Raw genomic sequence first — 23088 nt, forward strand, 5'->3', positions numbered from 1 at the left:
GAATTTTAGGAGGAGAAATGAGAATTTTTTAGGGATTTTTTAGGAAAAAATTTAAATTTTTTTTAGGAGTGAGAAGACAAGAAATGAGAATTTTAGGAGAGAAGAAATGAGAATTTTTTAGGAGCGAAGGAAAAAAAATAAAGAGAATTTTGGAGTGAAAAATGAGAATTTTAGGAGGAGAAATGAGAATTTTTTAGGGATTTTTTAGGAAAAAATTTAAATTTTTTTTAGGAGCGAGAAGACAAGAAATGAGAATTTTAGGAGAGAAGAAATGAGAATTTTTTAGGAGCAAAGGAAAAAAATAAAGAGAATTTTGGAGTGAAAAATGGGAATTTTGTTAGGAAATTTGTAGGGGAAAAAATGAGAGTTTTAGGACTGAAAAAATGTGAATTTTGGGAGTCAGAAAAAATGAGAAGTTTTTAGGAGTAAGGAAAAAATAATGAGAATGTTTTAGGAGTGAAATAAATTAAAATATTTAAGAAAAAAGGGAAAAGGGGCTGGATCCAGGCCGGGATGTTCGACCAGAAATCCTCCAGCCACGAGCGCAGGGCCTTCCTGCAGGCCATCCTCGAGCACGAGGAGCAGGACGAGGTAACAAAATAACAGAAATTCAAGTTTTTTAGGAGTGAGGAAAAAAAAAAAATCGAAATTTTTTTAGGAAAAAAATTGAATTTTTTAGGAGTGAGAAGAGAAAAAATGAGAATTTTAGGAGTGAAAAAATGAGGGTTTTTTTAGGGATTTTTTTAGGAAAAAAATTAAGTTTTTTTAGGTGTGAGAAGGAAAAAAAAGAATTTTAGGAGTGAAAAAATGAGAATTTTTTTAGGGATTTTTTGAGAAAAAAAATTAAGCTTTTTTAGGTGTGAGAAGGAAAGAAAAGAGAATTTTAGGAGGGAAAAAAATGAGAATTTTTTTAGGGATTTTTTAGGAAAAAAATTAAGTTTTTTTAGGTGTGAGAAGGAAAAAATTGAAATTTTTTAGGAGTGAAAAAATGAGAATTTTTTAGGAAAAAAATTAAATTTTTTTAGGTGTGAGAAGGAAAAAAACCAGAATTTTAGGAGGGAAAAAAATGAGAATTTTAGGAGTGAAAAAAAAAAATAATGGGAACTTTTTAGATGTGAGAAATAAATAAGAATTATAGGAGTGAAAAATGAGAGTTTTAGGAGTCAAATAAGGAGAATTGCCACGAGCGCAGGGCCTTCCTGCAGGCCATCCTCGAGCACGAGGAGCAGGACGAGGTAAAAAATGGGAAAAATTCAAATTTTTTAGGAGAAAAATGAGAGTTTTAGGAGGAAAAAGGAGAATTTTTTAGGGAATTTTTTTTGAGAAAAATGAGAGTTTTAGGAGTGAAAAATGAGAATTTTTTAGGAGGAAAAAATAAAAATTTTTTAGGAATTTTTTAGGAAAAAATGAGAATTTTAGAAAGGAAAAATGAGAATTTTTTAGGAAAAAAATGAGAGTTTTAGGAGTGAAAAATGAGAATTCTCTAGGATATTTTTAGGAAAAAAATGAGAGCTGTGGGAGTCAGAAAAAAAAATAATGAGAATTTTTAGGAGTGAAAAAATGAGAATTTTTTAGGGGTCACAAAAAAAAAGATAATTTTGAACAAAACAAAAAAAAAGGAATTTTAGGAGTAAAAAAAAAAAAAAAAAAATGAGAATTGTAGGAGTGAGAAAAAAAAACCCCCAGAATTCTAGGATTGAAAAAAAATGAGAATTTTGGGGACTGAGAAAAAAGAATTCCCAACAAAAACCAAAAAAAAAAAAAAAAAAAAAAAAAAATTGAATTTTCACGCCAAAAAAAAAAAAATAAAAAAAAAAAATTCGAAAACCCAAAAAAAAAAAAAACCCCAACCCCGAGAGCAGGGAGCGTGAGGAGCCGCCTGCTCGGAATTTTTTTAGGGGGGGGGGGGAGAAAAAAAACCCGAGAAAAATAAAAACAAAAATTATAAAAAAAATATTAAAAATAATATTAAAGTTGTTCGGAAAGGCCCTGGAGACTGAATGCGTGTGTTTATCCGCAGAGCAGACACTGCAGTGGCTCCCTGGGCCCTGAGGCCGAGGAAACTCCTCTGAAGGTGAGCGGGGCCCTTCAGTCTCCACTGCCCGAGCGCACCCGCACGCACCGGGGACAGGAAAGAGCAAAACAATCAAACTTAGGGAGTGTGGAAGGGTCAAAAAATGAGATTGAAGTGGCCAAAAGTGAGATTCAAGTGGCCAAAAATGAGATTGAAGTGGCCAAAAGTGAGATTTAAGTAGGTAGAAAGGGCCAAAAGTGAGATTGAAATGGCCTGGAAGGGTCGAAAATGAGATTGAAATGGCCAAAAATGAGATTGAAATGGCCAAAAATGAGATTTAAGTGGCCAAAAATGAGATTTAAGTGGCCAAAAATGAGATTTAAGTAGGTAGAAAGGGCCAAAAGTGAGATTGAAATGGCCTGGAAGGGTCGAAAATGAGATTTAAGTGGCCAAAAATGAGATTTAAATGGCCAAAAGTGAGATTTAAATGGCCAAAAGTGAGATTTAAGTGGCTTAGGACGCCCAAAAGTGAGATTTAAGTGGCCAAAAATGAGATTTAAATGGCCAAAAGTGAGATTTAAATGGCCAAAAGTGAGATTGAAGTGGCCAAAAATGAGATTTAAGTGGCCAAAAGTGAGATTTAAGTGGCCAAAAGTGAGATTTAAGTGGCCAAAAATGAGATTTAAGTGGCCAAAAATGAGATTTAAGTGGCCAAAAGTGAGATTTAAATGGCCAAAAATGAGATTTAAGTGGGTAGAAAGGGCCAAAAGTGAGATTGAAATGGCCTGGAAGGGTCAAAAGTGAGAATTAAATGCCCAAAAATGAGATTTAAGTGGCTTAGGGTGCTCAAAAGTGAGATTTAAAGAGGCTGGAAGGGCAAAAAATGAGATTGAAATGGCTTAGAGTGGCCAAAAGTGAGGTTTAATGGGCAAAAGTGAGATTGAAGTGGCCTGGAAGGGTCGAAAATGAGATTTAAGTGGCCAAAAATGAGATTTAAGTGGCCAAAAATGAGATTTAAGTGGCCAAAAGTGAGATTTAAGTGGCCAAAAATGAGATTTAGGTGGTCAAAAATGAGATTTAAGTTGCCAAAAATGAGATTTAAGTGGCCAAAAGTGAGATTTAAATGGCCAAAAATGAGATTTAAGTGGCCAAAAATGAGATTTAAGTGGCCAAAAATGAGATTTAAGTAGGTAGAAAGGGCCAAAAGTGAGATTGAAATGGCCTGGAAGAGTCAAAAGTGAGAATTAAATGCCCAAAAATGAGATTTAAGTGGCTTAGGGTGCCCAAAAGTGAGATTTAAAGAGCCTGGAAGGGCAAAAAATGAGATTGAAATGGCTTAGAGTGGCAAAAAATGAGATTTAAGTGGCTTGGAAGGGCAAAAAAATGAGATTAAAACGGTCTGAGAGTGCCAGAAATGAGATTTAAGTGGCTTGGAAGAGTCAAAAGTGAGATGGAAATGGTTTAGAAGGACCAAAAGTGAGATTGAAAGAGCCTGAGAGTGACAGAAATGAGATTGAAATGACTTGGAAGGGACAAAAGTGAGATTGAAGTGGCTAAAAGTGAGATTTAAGTAGGTAGAAAGGGCCAAAAGTGAGATTGAAATGGCCTGGAAGGGTCGAAAATGAGATTTAAGTGGCCAAAAATGAGATTTAAATGGCCAAAAATGAGATTTAAGTGGCCAAAAGTGAGATTTAAGTGGCCAAAAGTGAGATTTAAGTGGCCAAAAATGAGATTTAAGTGGCCAAAAGTGAGATTTAAATGGCCAAAAATGAGATTTAAGTGGCCAAAAGTGAGATTTAAGTGGCCAAAAATGAGATTTAAGTTGCCAAAAGTGAGATTTAAGTGGCCAAAAATGAGATTTAAATGGCCAAAAGTGAGATTTAAGTGGCCAAAAGTGAGATTTAAATGGCCAAAAGTGAGATTTAAGTGGCTTAGGGTGCCCAAAAGTGAGATTTAAAGAGCCTGGAAAGGACAAAAGTGAGATTTAAATGGGCAAAAATGAGATTGAAATGGATTAGAGTGGCCAAAAGTGAGGTTTAATGGGCAAAAGTGAGATTGAAGTGGCTTGGAAGGGCCGAAAATGAGATTTAAGTGGCCAAAAATGAGATTTTAATGGCCAAAAGTGAGATTGAAATGGATTAGAAGAACCAGAAATGAGATTTAAGTGGCTTGGAAGGAACAAAAATGAGATGGAAATGGATTGGAAGGGCCAGAAATGAGATTGAAATGCTCTTAAATGCCCAAAAATGAGATTGAAATGGCCCGAGATGGTCAAAAGTGAGATTGAAATGGACTGGAAGGGCCAAAAATGAGATTTAAGTGGCTCGGATGGACCAAAAGTGAGATTGAAATGGATTGGAAGGGCAAAAAGTGAGATTGAAATGGCCAAAAATGAGATTTAAGTGGCCAAAAATGAGATTTAAGTGGCCAAAAATGAGATTTAAGTGGCTAGAAAGGGCCAAAAGTGAGATTGAAACAAGCTGAGAGTGCCAAAAATGAGATTTAAGTGCCTTGGAAGGGCCCAAAATGAGGTTGAAATGGCTAAAAGTGAGATTTGAGTGGCCAAAAATGGGATTTCAGTAGCTTGGAAGGGCAAAAAGTGAAATTAAAATGGCTTGGAAGGGCAAAATATGGCATCGAAATGGCCAAAAGTGAGATTGAAATGGCTTGGAAGGGCCAAAAATGAGATTGAAGTGGCCAAAAATGAGATTGAAGTGGCCAAAAATGAGATTTAAATGGCCAAAAATGAGATTGAAGTGGCCAAAAATGAGATTGAAGTGGCCAAAAATGAGATTTAAATGGCCAAAAATGAGATTTAAGTGGCCAAAAATGAGATTGAAGTGGCCAAAAATGAGATTTAAGTGGCTTGGAATGGCCAGAAATGAGATTGAAATGGTCTGAGAGTGACAGAAGTGAGATTTAAGTGGCTTGGAAGGGAAATAAATGAGATTGAAATGGCCAAAAACGGGATTGGAAATGGTCCGAGATGGTCAAAAGTGAGATCGAAGGAGCTTGGAAGGGCCGGAAGTGAGATTGAAATGGTTTGGAAAGGCAAAAAAAAAATGAGATTTCCATGGCTTAGAATGGCCAAAATTGAGATTAAATGGTTTAGAAGAGCCAAAAGTGAGATTGAAATGGACTGGAAGGGCAAAAAGTGAGATTGAAAGAGGCTGAAAGTGTCAGAAATCAGATTGAAATGGCCAAAAGTGAGATTGAAGTGGCCAAAAATGAGATTTTAATGGCCAAAAGTGAGATTGAAATGGCTTAGAAGGGCCAAAAATGAGATTTAAGTGGCCAAAAATGAGATTTTAATGGCCAAAAATGAGATTGAAGTGGCCAAAAATGAGATTTTAATGGCCAAAAATGAGATTGAAATGGATTAGAAGGGCCAAAAATGAGATTTAAGTGGCCAAAAATGAGATTTTAATGGCCAAAAATGAGATTGAAGTGGCCAAAAATGAGATTTTAATGGCCAAAAATGAGATTGAAATGGATTAGAAGGGCCAAAAATGAGATTGAAGTGGCCAAAAATGAGATTTAATGGCCAAAAGTGAGATTGAAATGGCTTAGAAGGGCCAAAAATGAGATTTAAGTGGCCAAAAATGAGATTTTAATGGCCAAAAATGAGATTTAAGTGGCCAAAAATGAGATTTAATGGCCAAAAGTGAGATTGAAGTGGCTCAGAGGGGCAAAAAGTGAGATTGAAGCAGTCAAAAATGAGATTGAAATGACCAAAAGTGAGATTTAAGTGGCTTGGAAGGGCAAAAAAATGAGATTTAAATTGCCAAAAGTGAGATTGAAATGGCTTGGAAGGGCCAAAATTGAGATTGAAAGAGCCAAAAGTGAGACTGAAGTGGCTTAGAAGGACCAAAAATGAGATTTTTGTAGTGTGGAAGGGCCAGAACTGAGATTGAAATGGTCTGAGGTGGCCAAAAATGAGATTTAAGTGGTTTGGAAGGGCCAAAAAAGAGATTTAAATGGCCAAAAGTGAGATTTAAATGGCCAAAAATCAGATTGAAATGGCCAAAAATGAGATTTAAACGGCCAAAAATCAGATTGAAATGGCCAAAAATCAGATTGAAATGGCCAAAAATCAGATTTAAATGGCCAAAAATCAGATTGAAATGGCCAAAAGTTGGATTGAAAGGGCCAAAAATGAGATTTATGTAGCGTGGAAGGACCAGAAATGAGATTGAAAGAACCAAAAATGAGATTTAAGTGACTTCAAGGGACCAAAAATGAGATTTTAATGACTAAAAATGAGATTGAAGTGGCTTAGAAGAACCAAAAATGAGATTTATAACGGTTTGGAAGGGCAAAAAATGAGATTTTAAACAACCTGAGAGTGCAAAAAATGAGATTTAAATGGCCTGAAATGGCCAAAAATGAATTAGGAGGGGACTGAAAACACCAAAAATGGGGTGAAAATGGCTTAAAAAAGGCAAAAATTGCTTTAAATCAGCCTGAAAGTGACAAAAATCAGATTAAAATGGCTTGGAAGGGACAAAAGTGGGGGAAAAGTTAATTAAAATGAATAAAAAGTGGTAAAAATTATTTAGAAACAGCCTAAAAACAGCAAAAAATGAGTTAAAAATGCCAAAATTCAGTTAAAATCGACCTGAAAAAGCAAAAAAAAAAAGGGAAAAAATTGGCCTGGAAGTTGGAAAAGTGAATTAAAATCTGATTTTAAAGGGGTGAAAATGAGGAAAAATGTCCTGAAAATGCAAAAAAAGGAGAAAAATTGGCCCAAATTCAGGTAAAATGAGTTAAAAATTGCAAAAAAAAAAGACTCAAAAATGGCCAAAAACGAAGAAAATTTGGCTGAAAGTTGAAATGAGGGGAAAATAAAAATGAAAAAAAGGAGAAAAAATTAAAATAAATTGAAAGCGGCGAAGATGGATAAAAAATGTCCAAAAAGGCAAAAATTGAGTTGGAAATGGCACAAAAAAATTAAAAAATTGTTATAGAACCAATCTGAAATGGGGTGAAATGTAAAAATAAAAGAGGAAATTGGGATGAAAATGCTTCAAAATGGGGAAAAATACAGGAAAAAGTGGAAAAATTATGGAAATTACACAAAAAAGAGGAAAAAATTCTGTTTAAACCACCCAAAAATGAGGAAAAAACATTGAAAATAAGCAAAAAAGCAAAAAAAAACCCTAAAAATGAGCAAAAAAATCCCATTTAAAGCACCCAAAAATGAGAAAAAAATCTATTTAAACTACCTGGAAATATGCAAAAAAATCAACTGAAACCACCCAAAAAAGCCCATTCAGACCACCAAAAAATGGGCAAAAATCCCAATTTAAACCATCCAAAAACGAGCAAAAATCCTCTAAAAAATGAACGAAAAACCCAAAAAAAACCCCACAAAAACCCATTTAAACCACCCAAAAATGGGCAAAAATCCACAATTAAACCACCCAAAAATGAGAAAAAAATTGATTTAAACCACCCAAAAACAAGAAAAAAATTCACTAAGACCTCCCAAAAATGAGCAAAAAACCCCATTGAAAGTACCCAAAAATGAGCCCGAAATCCACTAAAAACACCCAAAAAATTCCATTTAAATGACCCAAAAATGAGCAAAAAATCCCAATTAAAGCATCCAAATTTGAGCCAAAAAAGCCACCCAAAAACGAGCAAAAAGCCACTAAAACCACCCAAAAATAAGCAAAAAAACTACCCAAAAAAACTCATTTAGACCACCCAAAAATGGGCCAAAAATCCACTGAAAATACCCAAAAAAAACCCCATTTAAACCACCCAAAAAAGTGAAGAAAAACCCAAAAAAACCATCCAAAAATGATCAAAAAATCCCATTTAAATCACCCAAATATGGGGAAAAAAACCCAAAAATCCAACCAAAACACTCCACTGAAAGCACCAAAAAATGGACAAAAAAAAACCCCAAAAAGACCCAAAAATGAGAAAAAAAATTGATTTAAACCACCTAAAAATGAGCCAAAAATCCACTAGAAGTACCAAAAAAATCCCATTTAAACCACCCAAAAAAGAGCAAAAAACCCCCCAAAAAGACCCAATTAAATCACCCAAAAGTGAGCAAAAAATCCCAATTAAAGCACCTAAAAATGGGCAAAAAAACCCCAAAAAAGACCCAAAAATGAGCAAAAAATCCCAATTAAATCACCCAAAAATGGGCAAAAAATCCCAATTAAAGCACCTAAAAATGGGCAAAAAATCGCAATTAAATCACCCAAAAATCCACTAAAAATGCCAAAAAAATCCCACTGAAACCACCCAAAAATGGACAAAAAAGACCCAAAAAAGACTCAAAAATGAACCAAAAAAAACCCCAAAAAACCACTCAAAAATGGGGGGAAAACCCCAAAAAAAGACCCAAAAATGAGCAAAAAAACCCCTAAAATCCACCCAAAAATGAGAAATAAAAACCCATAGAAATCACCCAAAAATGAGCCAAAAATCCACTAAAAATACCCAAAAAATCCCTTTACATCCACCCCAAAAATGGACAAAAAACCCCAAAAAAGACCCAAAAATGAGCAAAAAAATCCCAGAAAAATCCATTTAAACCGCCCAATATTGAACAAAAAAAATTCCGTTTAAATGACCCAAAAATGAGCAAAAAAAACTCAAAAAAAGACCCAAAAATGAGCAAAAAATCCAATTTAAACCACCCAAAAATGGGCAAAAATCCACTGAAACCACCTAAAATTGGGCAGAAAAACCAAAATAAACCACCCAAAAATGAGCAAAAAATCCCAATTTTAAGCACTCAAAAATGAGCCAGAAATCCACTAAAAATACCCAAAAAATTCCATTTAAGTGACTCAAAAATGAGCAAAAAATCCCAATTAAAGCACCCAAAAATCGGCAAAAAAAACCCCCAAAAATCCACTAAAAATACCCTAAAAACCCCAAAAAATCCCCAAAATTACCCCAAAATCCCCAAATTTGCCCCAGAAGGGCCCCAGGCGGTCCCGGGGGCCGAGGCCGAAGGCTCCGATCTGGGTTGCAGGAGGAAGATGAGGTGCCCGACGACGAAACCGTGAACCAGATGATCGCCCGGCACGAGGAGGAGTTCGACCTCTTCATGGTGAGGAGGAGGAGGAGGAGGGAGGAAGGGCGGGGGGAGGAGGAGGAGGAGGAGGAGGAGGAGGAGGAGGAGGAGGAGATGGGGAAAGAGGAGATGGGAGAGGAGGAAGATCTGAGGAAGAGGAGGAAGAGATGAAGAGGAAGAGGAGGAGGAGTTGAGGAGGGAGAGGAGGAGGAGGAAGAGGAGATAGAGATGAGGAAGAGGAGCAGGAGATGAGGAGGAGGAGGAAAGGGAGGAAGGGCAGGAGGAGGAGGAAGAGGAGGAGGAGGAGGAGGAGGAGGAGGAGGAGGGAGGAAGCAGAGATCCAGATGATCGCCCGGCACGAGGAGGAGTTCGACCTCTTCATGGTGAGGAGGAGGAGGAGAAGGGAGGAAGGGCGGGGGGAGGAGGAGGAGGAGGAGGAGGAGGAGGAGGAGGAGGAGGAGGAGGAGGAGGAGGAGGAGGAGATGGGGAAAGAGGAGATGGGAGAGGAGGAAGATCTGAGGAAGAGGAGGAAGAGATGAAGAGGAAGAGGAGGAGGAGATGATGAGGAAGAGGAGGAGGAGTTGAGGAGGGAGAGGAGGAGGAGGAAGAGGAGATAGAGATGAGGAAGAGGAGCAGGAGATGAGGAGGAGGAGGAAAGGGAGGAAGGGCAGGAGGAAGGAGATGAGGAGGAGGAGGGAGGAAGCAGAGATCCAGATGATCGCCCGGCACGAGGAGGAGTTCGACCTCTTCATGGTGAGGAGGAGGAGGAGGAGGGAGGAAGGGCGGGGGGAGGAGGAGGAGGAGGAGGAGATGGAGATGGGGAAAGAGGAAGAGGAGGAAGAAGAGGAGAAGGGGGAGAGGAGGAGGAGGAGATGGGGAAAGATCTCCCGAGAAAGAAGAGCAGGAGATGAAGAGGAAGAGGAAGAGGAGATGAGGAGGAAGAGCAGGAGATGAGGAAGAGGAGGAGGAAAAGGAAATGGGAGAGGAGGAAGATCTGAGGAAGAGGAGGAGGAAATGAGGAGGAAGAGGAGCAGGAGATGAGGAGGAAGAGGAGGAGGAGGAAGAGGAGATGGAGATGAGGGAGAGGAGCAAGAGATGAGGAGGAGGAGGAGGAGGAGGAGGAGGAGGAAGAGGAGATGGAGATGAGGGAGAGGAGCAAGAGATGAGGAGGAGGAGGAGGAGGAGGAGGAGGAAGAGGAGATGGAGATGAGGGAGAGGAGCAGGAGATGAGGAGGAGGAGGAGGAGGAACAGGAGATGAAGAGGAGGAGGAGGAGGAGGAGGAAAGATGGGAGGAGATGGGAGAGGAGGAAGATCTGAGGAAGAGGAGGAGGAAATGAGGAGGAAGAGGAGCAGGAGATGAGGAAGAGGGACACGGGATGAGGAAGATCTCCTGAGCAAGAAGAGCAGGAGATGAGGAGGAGGAGGAGGAAGAGAGGGAGGAAGGGCGGGAGGAGGAGATGGGGAAAGAGGAGATGGGAGAGGAGGAAGATCTCCTGAGGAAGAGGAGGAAGAGATGAAGAGGAAGAGGAGCAGGAGATGAGGAAGAGGAAATGAGGAGGAGGAGGAGATGAGGAGGAGGAGGAGGCGCGGAACCCCAAGCAGAAGCCGCGGCTGATGGAGGAGGACGAGCTCCCCATCCCACCTCAGATGGCCCCAGTCCCACCTCAGATATCCCTGATCCCACCTTGGATGGTCCCAATCCCACCTCAGATATTCCCCAATCTCCTCAGAAGATCCATCCCACCTCGGATGTCCCCAGCCCCACCTCAGATGGCCCCGATACCACCACAGATGACCCTGGTCTCCTCAGAAGATCCATCCCACCTCAGATCTCCCTGACGCTGACTCAGATGTTCCCCAATTCCACCTCAGATGTTCCTGATCTCCTCAGAAGATCCATCCCACCACAGAAGATCCATCCCATCTCAGATCTCCCTGATCCCACCTCAGATGTTCCTCACCCCATCCTACCTCAGATGTTCCCCAATCCCACCTCAGATGTTCCTGATCTCCTCAGAAGATCCATCCCACCTTAGATCTCCCCAAACCCACCTCAGATCTCCCTGATCCCACCTCAGATGTTCCTCACCCCATCCCACCTCAGATATCCCTGATCCCACCTCAGATGTTCCCCAATCCCACCTCAGATGGCCCTGATCTCCTCAGAGGATCCATCCCACCTCAGATCTCCCTGATCCCACCTCAGATGTTCCTCACCCCATCCCACCTCAGATATCCCAGATCCCACCTCAGAAGATCCATCCAAAAACCACAACCCCACCTCAGATGTTCCCCAGTCTCCTCAGAAGATCCATCCCACCTCAGACGTCCACCATTAACCCCTTCCTGCCCGTCCCACCAGCGCATGGACCTGGACCGGCGGCGGGAGGAGGCGCGGAACCCCAAGCGGAAGCCGCGGCTGATGGAGGAGGACGAGCTCCCGTCGTGGATCCTCAAGGACGACGCCGAGGTCGAGCGCCTGACCTGCGAGGAGGAGGAGGAGAAGATGTTCGGCCGCGGCTCCCGGCACCGCAAGGAGGTCGACTACAGCGACTCGCTGACCGAGAAGCAGTGGCTCAAGGTGGGACCTCATCTCGTGGTGGCATCTGGTGGTTGTACCTGGTGGTGGCACCTGGTGGTGGTGGTGGTGGCATCTCATGGGGTTGGAGGAGCCCGAATCCCTGGAGATCCCAAACCCCAAGGAGGTCGACTACAGCGACTCGCTGACCGAGAAGCAGTGGCTCAAGGTGGGACCTCACATGGTGGTGGTGGTGGTGGCATCTGATAGTGGCGCCTGGTGGTGGAATTGGGTGGTGGTGGTGGTGGCACCTGGTGGTGGCACCTGGTGGGGTGGGAGCACCATCCCAAGGATCCTAAATCCCAAGGATCTCCAGTCCCAAGGTTCTCCAGTCCCTGTAGATCCCAAGTTCCTGTGGATCCACCATCCCAAAGATCTCCAATCCCAAGGTTCTCCAGTCCCAAAGATCTCCAGTCCCAAAGATCTCCAGTCCCAAAGATCTCCAATCCCAAGGATCCACCACCTCAAGGATCTCCAGTCCCTGTAGATCCCAAGTTCCTGTGGATCCACCACCCAAAGATCTCCAATCTCAAGGTTCTCCAGTCCCAAGGAGCCCAAATCCCTGGAGATCCTAAATCCCAAGGATCCTAAATCCCAAGGATCCACCACCTCAAGGATCTCCAGTTCCTGTAGATCCAAAGTCCCCATGGATCCACCACCCCAAGGTTCTTCATTCCCAAGGTTCTTCAGTCCCAAGGATCTCAAATCACTGGAGATCCTAAATCTCAAGGATCTCCAATCCCAAGGATCTCCAGTCCCTGTAGATCCCAAGTTCCTGTGGATCCACCACCCCAAGGATCTCCAGTCCTAAGGTTCTCCAGTCCCAAAGATCTCCAATCCCAAGGTTCTCCAATCCCAAAGATCCACCACCTCAAGGTTCTCCAGTCCCTGTAGATCCAAAGTCCCCATGGATCCACCACAAGGTTCTTCATTTCCAAGGATCTCCAGTTCCATCTCAAATCAATGGAGACCACAAATCCCAAGGATGCCTAATCCCAAGGTTCTCCAATCCCTGTAGATCCCAAGTTCCTGTAGATCCACCACCCCAAAGATCTCCAATCCCAAGGAGCTCAAATCCCAAGGAGCCCAAATCTCTTTGGATCCTAAATCCCCTTGGTTCCCCCCCAGGCCATCGAGGAGAGCACCCTGGAGGAGATCCAGGAGAAGGAGGTCCACCAGAAGAAGTCCTCTGGAATTGGGATGGTCCCAAACACCTTTGGACCCCAAAATCCCAAACCCTCTGAGATTGAGATGGTCCTAAACCCCTGTAGATCCCAAACCCCTGTAGATCCTAAATCCCCTTGGTTCCCCCCTAGGCCATCGAGGACAGCACCCTGGAGGAGATCCAGGAGGAGGAGGTCCACCAGAAGAAGTCCTCTGCATTGGGATGGTCCCAAACCCCTGTAGATCCCAAATCTCTTTGGTTCCACCACCCCATAAATCCCAAACCCCTGTAGATCCCAAACCCCTGTAGATCCTAAATCCCCTTGGTTCCTCCCCAGGCCATCGAGGAGGGCACCCTGGAGGAGATCCAGGAGAAGGAGGTCCACCAGAAGAAGTTCTCTGGATTGGGATGGTCCCAAACCCTCTGAGATGGAAATGGTCCTAAATCCCTTTAGATCCTAAATCCCCTTGTCTCCACCACCAGGCCATCGAGGAGGGCACCCTGGAGGAGATCGAGGAGGAGGTCCGCCAGAAGAAGTCCTCTCGCAAGCGCAAGCGGGAGCCCGAGGGACCCCCGGGACCCCCGGCGGGCGCCCGGAGCCGCGACAAGGACGAGGAGATTCGGAAGCAGAAGAAGCGCGGCCGACCCCCGGCCGAGAAGTTGTCCCCGAACCCACCGCCCCTGACCCGCAAGATGCGCAAGATCGTGGACGCCGTCATCAAGTACAAGGACAGGTGAGGAGGACACGTCGGGATGGGCGGTTCCTGCAGGTTCCTGGTGGGTCTGGAGGGTTCTGAAGGTTCCTGGAGGTTCTGAAGGTTCTTGGCTGTTGTCAAGTACAAGGACAGGTGAGGAGGACACGTCGGGATGGGCGGTTCCTGCAGGTTCCTGGGGGTTCCTGGAGGTTCCAGGTGGGTCTGGAGGGTTCTGAAGGTTCTGGAGGTTCCTGGTTGTCATCAAGTACAAGGACAGGTGAGGAGGACACGTCGGGATGGGCGGTTCCTGCAGGTTCCTGGGGGTTCCTGGAGGTTCCAGGTGGGTCTGGAGGGTTCTGAAGGTTCTGGAGGTTCCTGGTTGTCATCAAGTACAAGGACAGGTGAGGAGGACACGTCGGGATGGGCGGTTCCTGCTGGTTCCTGGAGGGTTCCAGGTGATGGTAGAAGGTTCCAGGTGGGCCTGGAGGTTCCTGGGGGTTTCTGGTGGGCCTGGACATCATCAAGTACAAGGACAAGGTGAGGAGGACACGTGAGGATGGAGGGTTCCTGCAGGCTCAGGTGAGGAGCAGGGACGAGGAAGGTCACGGCTGACGCCGACGTTTATGAGATGATGAGGATGAGGATGAGGATGAGGATGATGAGGACAATGTGATGATGATGAGATGATAAGATGATGAGGATGAGGGTAATGGGCTGAAGATTATGAGGTGATGATGAGGACAGTGTGATGATGATGATGCTGATGATGATGAGGACAAGATGAGGATAATGGGCTGATGATGATGATGATGAGGACAATGGGATGATGATGATGATGACAATGATGGTGATGGTGGTGATGATGACAATGTGATGATGATGATGACGATGATGATGATGACGAGGATGATGATGAGATGCTGATGCTGATTATGATGACGATGATGATGATGAGGAGGATGCGGGGATGATGATGCTGCTGCTGCTGATGATGGTGATGATGACAATGATGATGATGATGACGATGATGAGATGATGATGATGATGGTGAGGATGAGGATGAGATGATGATGACGATGATGATGATGATGATGAGATGCTGCTGATGATGATGATGATGGTGATGATGATGATGATAATGAGATGCTGCTGCTGATGATGATGGTGGTGATGATGATGATGATGACGGTGAGGAGGACAATGTGGTGATGATGATGACGATGATTATGAGATGATGATGGTGACAATGATGATGATGATGATGATGACAACGTGATGATGATAATGAGATGATGATGATGATGATGATGATGGTGGTGGTGATGATGGTGATGATGACGATGAGGAGGACAATGTGATGATGATGATGATGATGATGATGACAAAGATTATGAGATGATGACGATGATGATGGTGGTGGTGACGATGATGATGATGGTGGTGATGACAGTGATGATGATGGTGACAATGATGATGATGGTGACAATGACGATGACGATGATTATGATGACAATGATGATGATGATGATGATGATAAGATGATGATAATGAGATGATGATGATGATGACAGTGACAATGATGACAATGTGATGATAGTGCTGATGACAAGGATGATGATGATGATGATGATGATGACAACGTGCTGATGATGATGACAATGATAATGAGATGATGATGACTATGTGATGATGATGATGATGATAATGCGATGATGACGATGATGATGGTGACGATGACAATGACAATGATGATGATGATGGTGATGATGACGATGATGATGAGGAGGAGGAGGACACTGGGGTGCTGCTGATGATAATGTGATGATGATGATGATGACAATGATGATGATGGTGACGGTGACAATGACAATGATGACGATGACAATGATGATGATAATGAGATGCTGATGATGATGGTGGTGACGATGACCATGACAATGACAATGATGACGATGATGATGATGATGAGGAGGACACTGGGATGATGATAATGAGATGATGATGATGATGATGATAATGCGATGATGGCAACGATGATGATGGTGACGATGACAATGAAGATGACGATGATGATGGTGATGATGACGATGATGATGATGAGGAGGAGGAGGAAGACACTGGGATGCTGCTGATGATAATGCGATGATGATGATGGTGACAATGATGATGATGATAATGAGATGCCGATGATGACAATGACAATGATGACGATGACAATGATGATGACAATGAGATGCTCATGATGATGATGGTGACGATGACAATGACAATGACAATGATGACAATGATGATGATGATAATGAGATGACAATGATGATGATGACAATGATGATGATGATAATGAGATGATGATAATGATGATGACAATGATGATGATAATGAGATACCGATGATGACAATGATGATGATGATGACAATGACAATGATGACGATGATGATGATGATGATAATGAGATGATAACGATGATGACAATGACAATGATGACGATGATGATGATAATGAGATGCCGATGATGACAATGATGATGATGATGACAATGATGACGATGACGCTGATGATGATAATGAGATGATAACGATGATGACAATGACAATGATGACGATGACGATGATGATGATAATGAGATGCCGATGATGACAATGATGATGATGGTGACGATGACGATGATGACGATGATGATGATAATGAGATGATAACGATGATGACGATGACAATGATGACGACGATGATGATAATGAGATGCCGATGATGACAATGATGATGACGGTGACGATGACGACGATGACGCTGGTGATGACGAAGGCCGCGCTGACGCCGCGTCCCCTCCCTCCCCGCAGCAGCAGCGGGCGCCAGCTCAGCGAGGTTTTCATCCAGCTGCCGTCCCGCAAGGAGCTCCCCGAGTACTACGAGCTCATCCGCAAGCCCGTGGACTTCAAGAAGATCAAGGTATCTCCTGGCCTCCACCGGGGTCCGCTGAGCTCCATCAGGATCTCCTGGGGTTCACCAGGATCCACCGGGGTCCACCAGGACCTCCTGGGATCCACCAGGGTCCATGGGGATCCACCAGGGTCCACCAATGTCCACCAGGGTCCATCTGGGTCCACCAAGATCCATCAGGATCAACCCTGATCTCCTGGGGTCCACCAGGGTCCATCAGGGTCCACCAGGATCCACCAATGTCCACCAGGGTCCATCTGGGTCCACCAAGATCCATCAGGATCAACCCTGATCTCCTGGGGTCCACCAGGGTCCATCAGGGTCCACCAGGATCCACCAATGTCCACCAGGATCCATCAGGGTCCACCAGGGTCCATCAGGGTCCACCAGGATCCACCAGGGTCCATCAGGATCCACTGGGGTCCACCAGTGTCCACCAGGGTTCACCAATGTCCACCAGGATCCACCGGGGTCCACCAGGATCCATCAGGGTCCACTGGGGTCTGCTGGGGTCCACCAGGGTCCATCGGGGTCCACCAGGATTCATTGGGGTCCACCAGGATCTACTGGGGACCATTAAGATCCACTGAGATCTACTGGGGTCCACCGGGATCCACTGGGGTCCACCAGGGTCAATTGGGGTCTACCAGGATCTACTGGGGTCCACCAGGGTCCACTGAGGTCCATCGGGGTCCATGGGGATCTACTGGGGTTCACCAGGATCCATCGGGGTCCACCAGGTTCTACTGAGATCCACCAGGATCTTCTGGGGTCCACCAGGGTTTACCAGGATCTACAGGGGTCCACCAGGTTCCACTGGGGTCCACCAGGATGGGATCTACCGGGATGGGACCCATCAGGATCTACTGAGGTCCACCAGGATCCACTGGGGTCCACCAGGGTCCACCAGGATCCATCAGTGGATCCTCGAGGTTCCTGGAGGTTCCTTGAGGTTCTACTGGGGTCCACCACTGGATCCTTGAAGTTCCTTGGGGTTCCTGGAGGTTCCTTGAGGTTCCTTGAGGATCTCCTGGGCTCCACCAGGATCCACCGGGGTCCACCAGGATCTCCTGGGCTCCACCAGGCCCCACCCTGACCGCGGTTCCTCCCGGCCAGGAACGGATCCGGAACCACAAATACCGGAGCCTCAACGACCTGGAGAAGGACGTGATGCTGCTGTGCCAGAACGCCCAGACCTTCAACCTGGAGGGGTCTCTGGTAGGAGAACCTTGGAGAGGACAACCTGGAGGGGACAACCTGGGGTGGGATCTGTGAGGGACAACCTGGGCCAGAATGCCCAGACCTTCAACCTGGAGGGGTCTCTGGTAGGAGAACCTTGGAGAGGACAACCTGGAGGGGACAACCTGGGGTGGGATCTGTGAGGGACAACCTGGGCCAGAACGCCCAGACCTTCAACCTGGAGGGGTCCCTGGTAGGAGAACCTTGGGGAGGACAACCTGGAGGGGACAACCTGGGGTGGGACAACCTGGAGGAGACAACCCTGATGGGACAACCTGGGGTGGGATCTGTGAGGGACAACCTGGGCCAGAACGCCCAGACCTTCAACCTGGAGGGGTCCCTGGTAGGAGAACCTTGGAGAGGACAACCCGGAGGGGACAACCTGGGGTGGGACAACCTGGGGTGGGATCTGTGGTGGGATGGAACCTGGGGTGGCACCTGGAGAAGGACGTGATGCTGCTCCAGACCTTCAACCTCGAGGGGTCTCTGGTAGGAGAACCTTGGGTGGGACAACCTGGGTGGGACAACCTGGGGTGGCCAGGAATGTCCAAGAGTGACCAGGGAAGACCAGAACTGACCAGGAGTGACCTGGAGTGACCAAGAATGACCAGGAGTGACTATGGGTGACTAGAAATGACCAGGAATGACCATGACTGACCACGAGTGACCACGAGTGACCATGAGGGACCATGAGTGACCACGACTGACCACGAGTGACCATGACTGACCACGAGTGACCACGAGTGACCATGACTGACCACAAGTGACCATGAGTGACCAGGACTGACCATGACTGACCATGGGTGACCATGACTGACCATGGGTGACCATGACTGACCACGAGTGACCACGAGTGACCAGGAGTGACCAGGACTGACCATGACTGACCACAAGTGACCATGACTGACCACGAGTGACCACGAGTGACCATGAGTGACCAGGACTGACCATGACTGACCATGGGTGACCATGACTGACCACAAGTGACCAGAACTGACCACAGGTGACCACGACTGACCATGAGTGACCATGAGTGACCATGACTGACCACAAGTTACCACAAGTGACCAAGACTGACCAGAACAGACCGCGAGTGACCGCGAGTGACCATGAGTGACCAAGACTGACCATGACTGACCAAGACTGACCACAAGTGACCATGAGTGACCAAGACTGACCAGAACTGACCAAGACTGACCATGACTGACCAGAACTGGCCACGAGTGACCGCGAGTGACCGCGACTGACCATGACTGACCATGACTGACCATGACTGACCACAAGTGACCATGAGTGACCAAGACTGACCAGAACTGACCGCGAGTGACCGCGCGTGACCACGACTGACCATGAATGACCACGAGTGACCAGAACTGGCCGCGAGTGACCGCGCGTGACCATGACTGACCATGAATGACCACGAGTGACCAGAACTGACCGCGAGTGACCGCGCGTGACCATGACTGACCATGAATGACCACGAGTGACCAGAACTGACCGCGAGTGACCGCGCGTGACCATGACTGACCATGAATGACCACGAGTGACCAGAACTGACCGCGAGTGACCAAGACTGACCACGAGTGACCAGAACTGACCGCGAGTGACCGCGCGTGACCGTCCCCGCAGATCTACGAGGACTCGATCGTGCTGCAGTCGGTGTTCACCAGCGTGCGGCAGAAGGTGGAGAAGGAGGAGGAGAGCGACGGCGAGGACAGCGAGGAGGAGGAGGAGGCCGAGGAGGAAGGCTCCGAGTCCGAGGGTGCGCCGGGGGCGGGGGGGGCTGTGGGGTCGATGGGATGGGATCGATGGGATTGATCAGATTGATCGGATTGGATCGATGGGAGCGATGGGATCAATGGGGGTCAATGGAATCAATGGGATTGGACGGGGTCAATGGGATTGGATCAATGGGATTGATCGGATGAGATCAATGGGATGGGATCGATGGGATTGATCGGATGAGATCAATGGGATGGGATCGATGGGATTGATCGGATGAGATCGATGGGATGGGATCGATGGGATTGATCGGATGAGATCAATGGGATGGGATCGATGGGATTGATCGGATTGGATCGATGGGAGCGATGGGATCAATGGGGGTCAATGGAATCAATGGGATTGATCAGATGGGATCGATGGGATCGATGGGATTGATCGGATTGGATCGATGGGAGCGATGGGATCAATGGGGGTCAATGGAATCAATGGGATTGGACGGGGTCAATGGGATTGGATCAATGGGATTGATTGGATGAGATCAATGGGATTGGATCGATGGGATTGATCGGATTGGATCGATGGGAGCGATGGGATCAATGGGGGTCAATGGAATCAATGGGATTGGACGGGGTCAATGGGATTGGATCAATGGGATTGATCGGATGGGATCAATGGGATCGATGGGATCATGGGGGTCAATGGAATCAATGGGATTGGATGGGGTCAGTGGGATCAATGGGATCGATGGGATCAGTGGGATTGATGGGATCAATGGGATTGGATGGGGTCAATGGGATTGATGGGATCAATGGGATTGGATGGGGTCAATGGGATCAATGGGATCGATGGGATCAGTGGGATTGATGGGATCAATGGGATTGGATGGGGTCAATGGGATCCATGGGATTGATGGGGTCAATGGGATCGATGGGATCATGGGGGTCAATGGGATCAATGGGATTGGATGGGGTCAATGGGATCAATGGGATCGATGGGATCAGTGGGATTGATGGGATCAATGGGATTGGATGGGGTCAATGGGATCAATGGGATTGATGGGATTGAGGGGATGGGATCAATGGGATTGGATGGGATCAATGGGATTGATGGGATCAATTGGATCAATGGGATGGGGTCAATGGGATCAATCAGATTGTATGGGGTTGATGGGATGGGATCAATGGGACTGATGGGATCAGTGGGTGGGATCAATGGGATTGATGGGACGGGATCGATGGGATTGATCGGATGAGATCAATGGGATGGGATCAGTAGGATAAATGGGATCAATGGGATGGGATCAATGGGATTGATGGGATTGGATTGGATGGGATCAATGGGATGGGATCAGTGGGATCAATGGGATCCATGGGATTGGGATGGGATCAATGGGATGGGATTGGGATGGGGTGGGGTCATTGGGATCAATGGGACCAATGGGATTGGATCTGGATGGGATTGGATTGGATCAATGGGATTGGGATTGGGATTGGGATCAATGGGATTGGGATTGGGATGGGATCAGTGGGATTGGGATTGGGATGGATCAATGGGATTGGGATTGGGATCAATGGGATTTGGATTGGGATGGGATCAGTGGGATTGGGATTGGGATGGGATCAATGGGATTGGGATTGGGATTGGGATGGATCAATGGAATTGGGATTGGTATCAATGGGATTGGGATTGGGATTGGGATTGGGATTGGGATTGATCAATGGAATTGGGATTGGGATCAATGGGATTGGGATCAATGGGATTGGGATTGGGATTGGGATTGGGATTGGGGTTGGGATTGGGATGGATCAATGGAATTGGGATTGGTATCAATGGGATTGGGATTGGGATTGGGATTGGGATTGGGATTGATCAATGGAATTGGGATTGGGATCAATGGGATTGGGATTGGGGTTGGGATTGGGATTGATCAATGGAATTGGGATTGGGATCAATGGGATTGGGATTGGGGTTGGGATTGGGGTTGCGGCTCAGTCCCCGCTCCCGTCCCCCCCAGCGCGCTCGGTGAAGGTGAAGATCCGCCTGGGCCGCAAGGAGAAGGTTCCGGAACGCGGCAAGGGCGGCCGGCGCCGGGGGGGGCGCGGGGGGCGCCCCAAACCCCTCCTGAGCGACGACGAGAGCGACGACGAGCAGGAGGAGGTGGGACCCCGAATCCCAATCCCCAATTCTATCCCAAAACCCCAAATCCTGAACCCCCAAATCCCCCAAATCCCAACCCCTGAACCCCAAATCCTGAGCCCCCCAAACCCCTCCCGAGCCACGACGAGCAGGAGGAGGTGGGACCCCAAACCCCAAATCCTGACCCAAATCCTGATCCCAAACCCCAAATCCTGACCCCAAACCCCAAATCCTGACCCCAAATCCTGATCCCAAACCCCGAATCCTGACCCCAAACCCTGACAGTGATCCCAAATCCTGACCCAAAATCCCGGATCCTGGGAGAGATCCCAAACCCCAAACCCTGACTCCAAACCCCAAATCCTGACCCCAAATCCTGACCCCAAATCCTGATCCTGAACCCCGAATCCTGGGAGAGATCCCAAACCCAAAATGCTGAACCCAAACCCCAAATCCTGAACCCCAAATCCCAAATTCCGACCCCAAATCCCAACCCCTGAACCCCAAATCCCAAATCCTGAACCCTAAACCCTGACCCCAAACCCCGTAAATCCCAAATCCCATCCTAAAACCCCAAATCCCAAATCCTGAACCCCAAATCCCAAATCCTGACCCCAAATCCCATCCTAAAACCCCAAAATCCCAAATCTCTGCCCCAAATCCCAAATCCTGAACCTGTAAATCCCCCAAATCCCAAATTCTGACCCCCAAACCCCATCTCAAAACCACAAATCCCCCAAATCCCATCCTAAAACCCCAAAATCCCCAAACCTGACCCCAAATCCCTCCCCAGGATCGCTCCGGCAGCGGCACCGAGGACGACTGAACCCCGAACATTCCACGGCTCCGGAACTCTGAGAAACCCCCCAAAAAAAACCCAAAAAAAAACCCCAAAAAAACCCAAATTCCCCTCCCCCCGTAGCTCCGACGGCAGCGACGCCGCAATTCCCAAAAATCCTGAAAATCCCAAAAAAAACCCCCAAAAACCTCAAAAAAATCCCCAAAAAAACCCGAAAAAACCCCAAAATCCGCGCCCGTATTTATACCCGGGTCAGCCCAGGTGGGCCTGGATTGGCCTGGGTTGGTCCAGGTGGTCCCAGGTCCAGATTGGCCCAAATTTGGGTGGTCCTGGATGCTCCTAAATCCCCTTGGACCAACCTAAATCCATCCTGGATGCTCCTAAATCCCCTTGGACCATCCTAAATCCATCCTGAGTGATCCTAAATCCTCTTGGATGATCCTAAATCCATCCTGGATTATCTCAGGTGGGCCTGGGTTGGTCCAGATGGTCCCAGGTGGTCCCAGGTCCAGATTGGCCCAAATTTGGGTGGTCCTGGATGCTCCTAAATCCCCTTGGACCATCCTAAATCCCCTTGGACCATCCTAAATCCCCTTGGACCATCCTAAATCCATCCTGAGTGATCCTAAATCCATCCTGGGTGTTCCTAAATCCATCCTGGGTGTTCCTAAATCCTCTTGGACCATCCCAAATCCATCCTGGACCATCCTAAATCCATCTTGGACCATCCCAAAACCTCCTGGACCATCCCAAAAC

General features: G+C 46.4%; 1 protein-coding gene across 1 annotated transcript; it reads left to right on the forward strand.

The window, feature by feature from the left end:
- Positions 1-513: 513 nt before the first annotated feature.
- LOC128950422 (transcription activator BRG1-like) lies at positions 514-22916 on the forward strand. The gene is made up of 11 exons (XM_054295305.1): positions 514-591; positions 1161-1235; positions 2021-2074; positions 9015-9092; positions 11420-11638; positions 13284-13534; positions 16334-16442; positions 17550-17651; positions 19302-19434; positions 21412-21554; positions 22327-22916. Exons 1-11 carry the CDS (start codon positions 514-516, stop codon positions 22357-22359), a joined length of 1275 nt encoding a protein of 424 aa, XP_054151280.1. The 3' UTR covers positions 22360-22916.
- The last annotated feature ends 172 nt before the right edge of the window (positions 22917-23088 follow it).

Source organism: Melozone crissalis, unplaced genomic scaffold, assembly GCF_028551555.1.
Source record: "Melozone crissalis strain CALT ecotype California unplaced genomic scaffold, PUWL_Pcris_2 ptg000624l_1, whole genome shotgun sequence".
Taxonomy (NCBI): domain Eukaryota; kingdom Metazoa; phylum Chordata; class Aves; order Passeriformes; family Passerellidae; genus Melozone; species Melozone crissalis.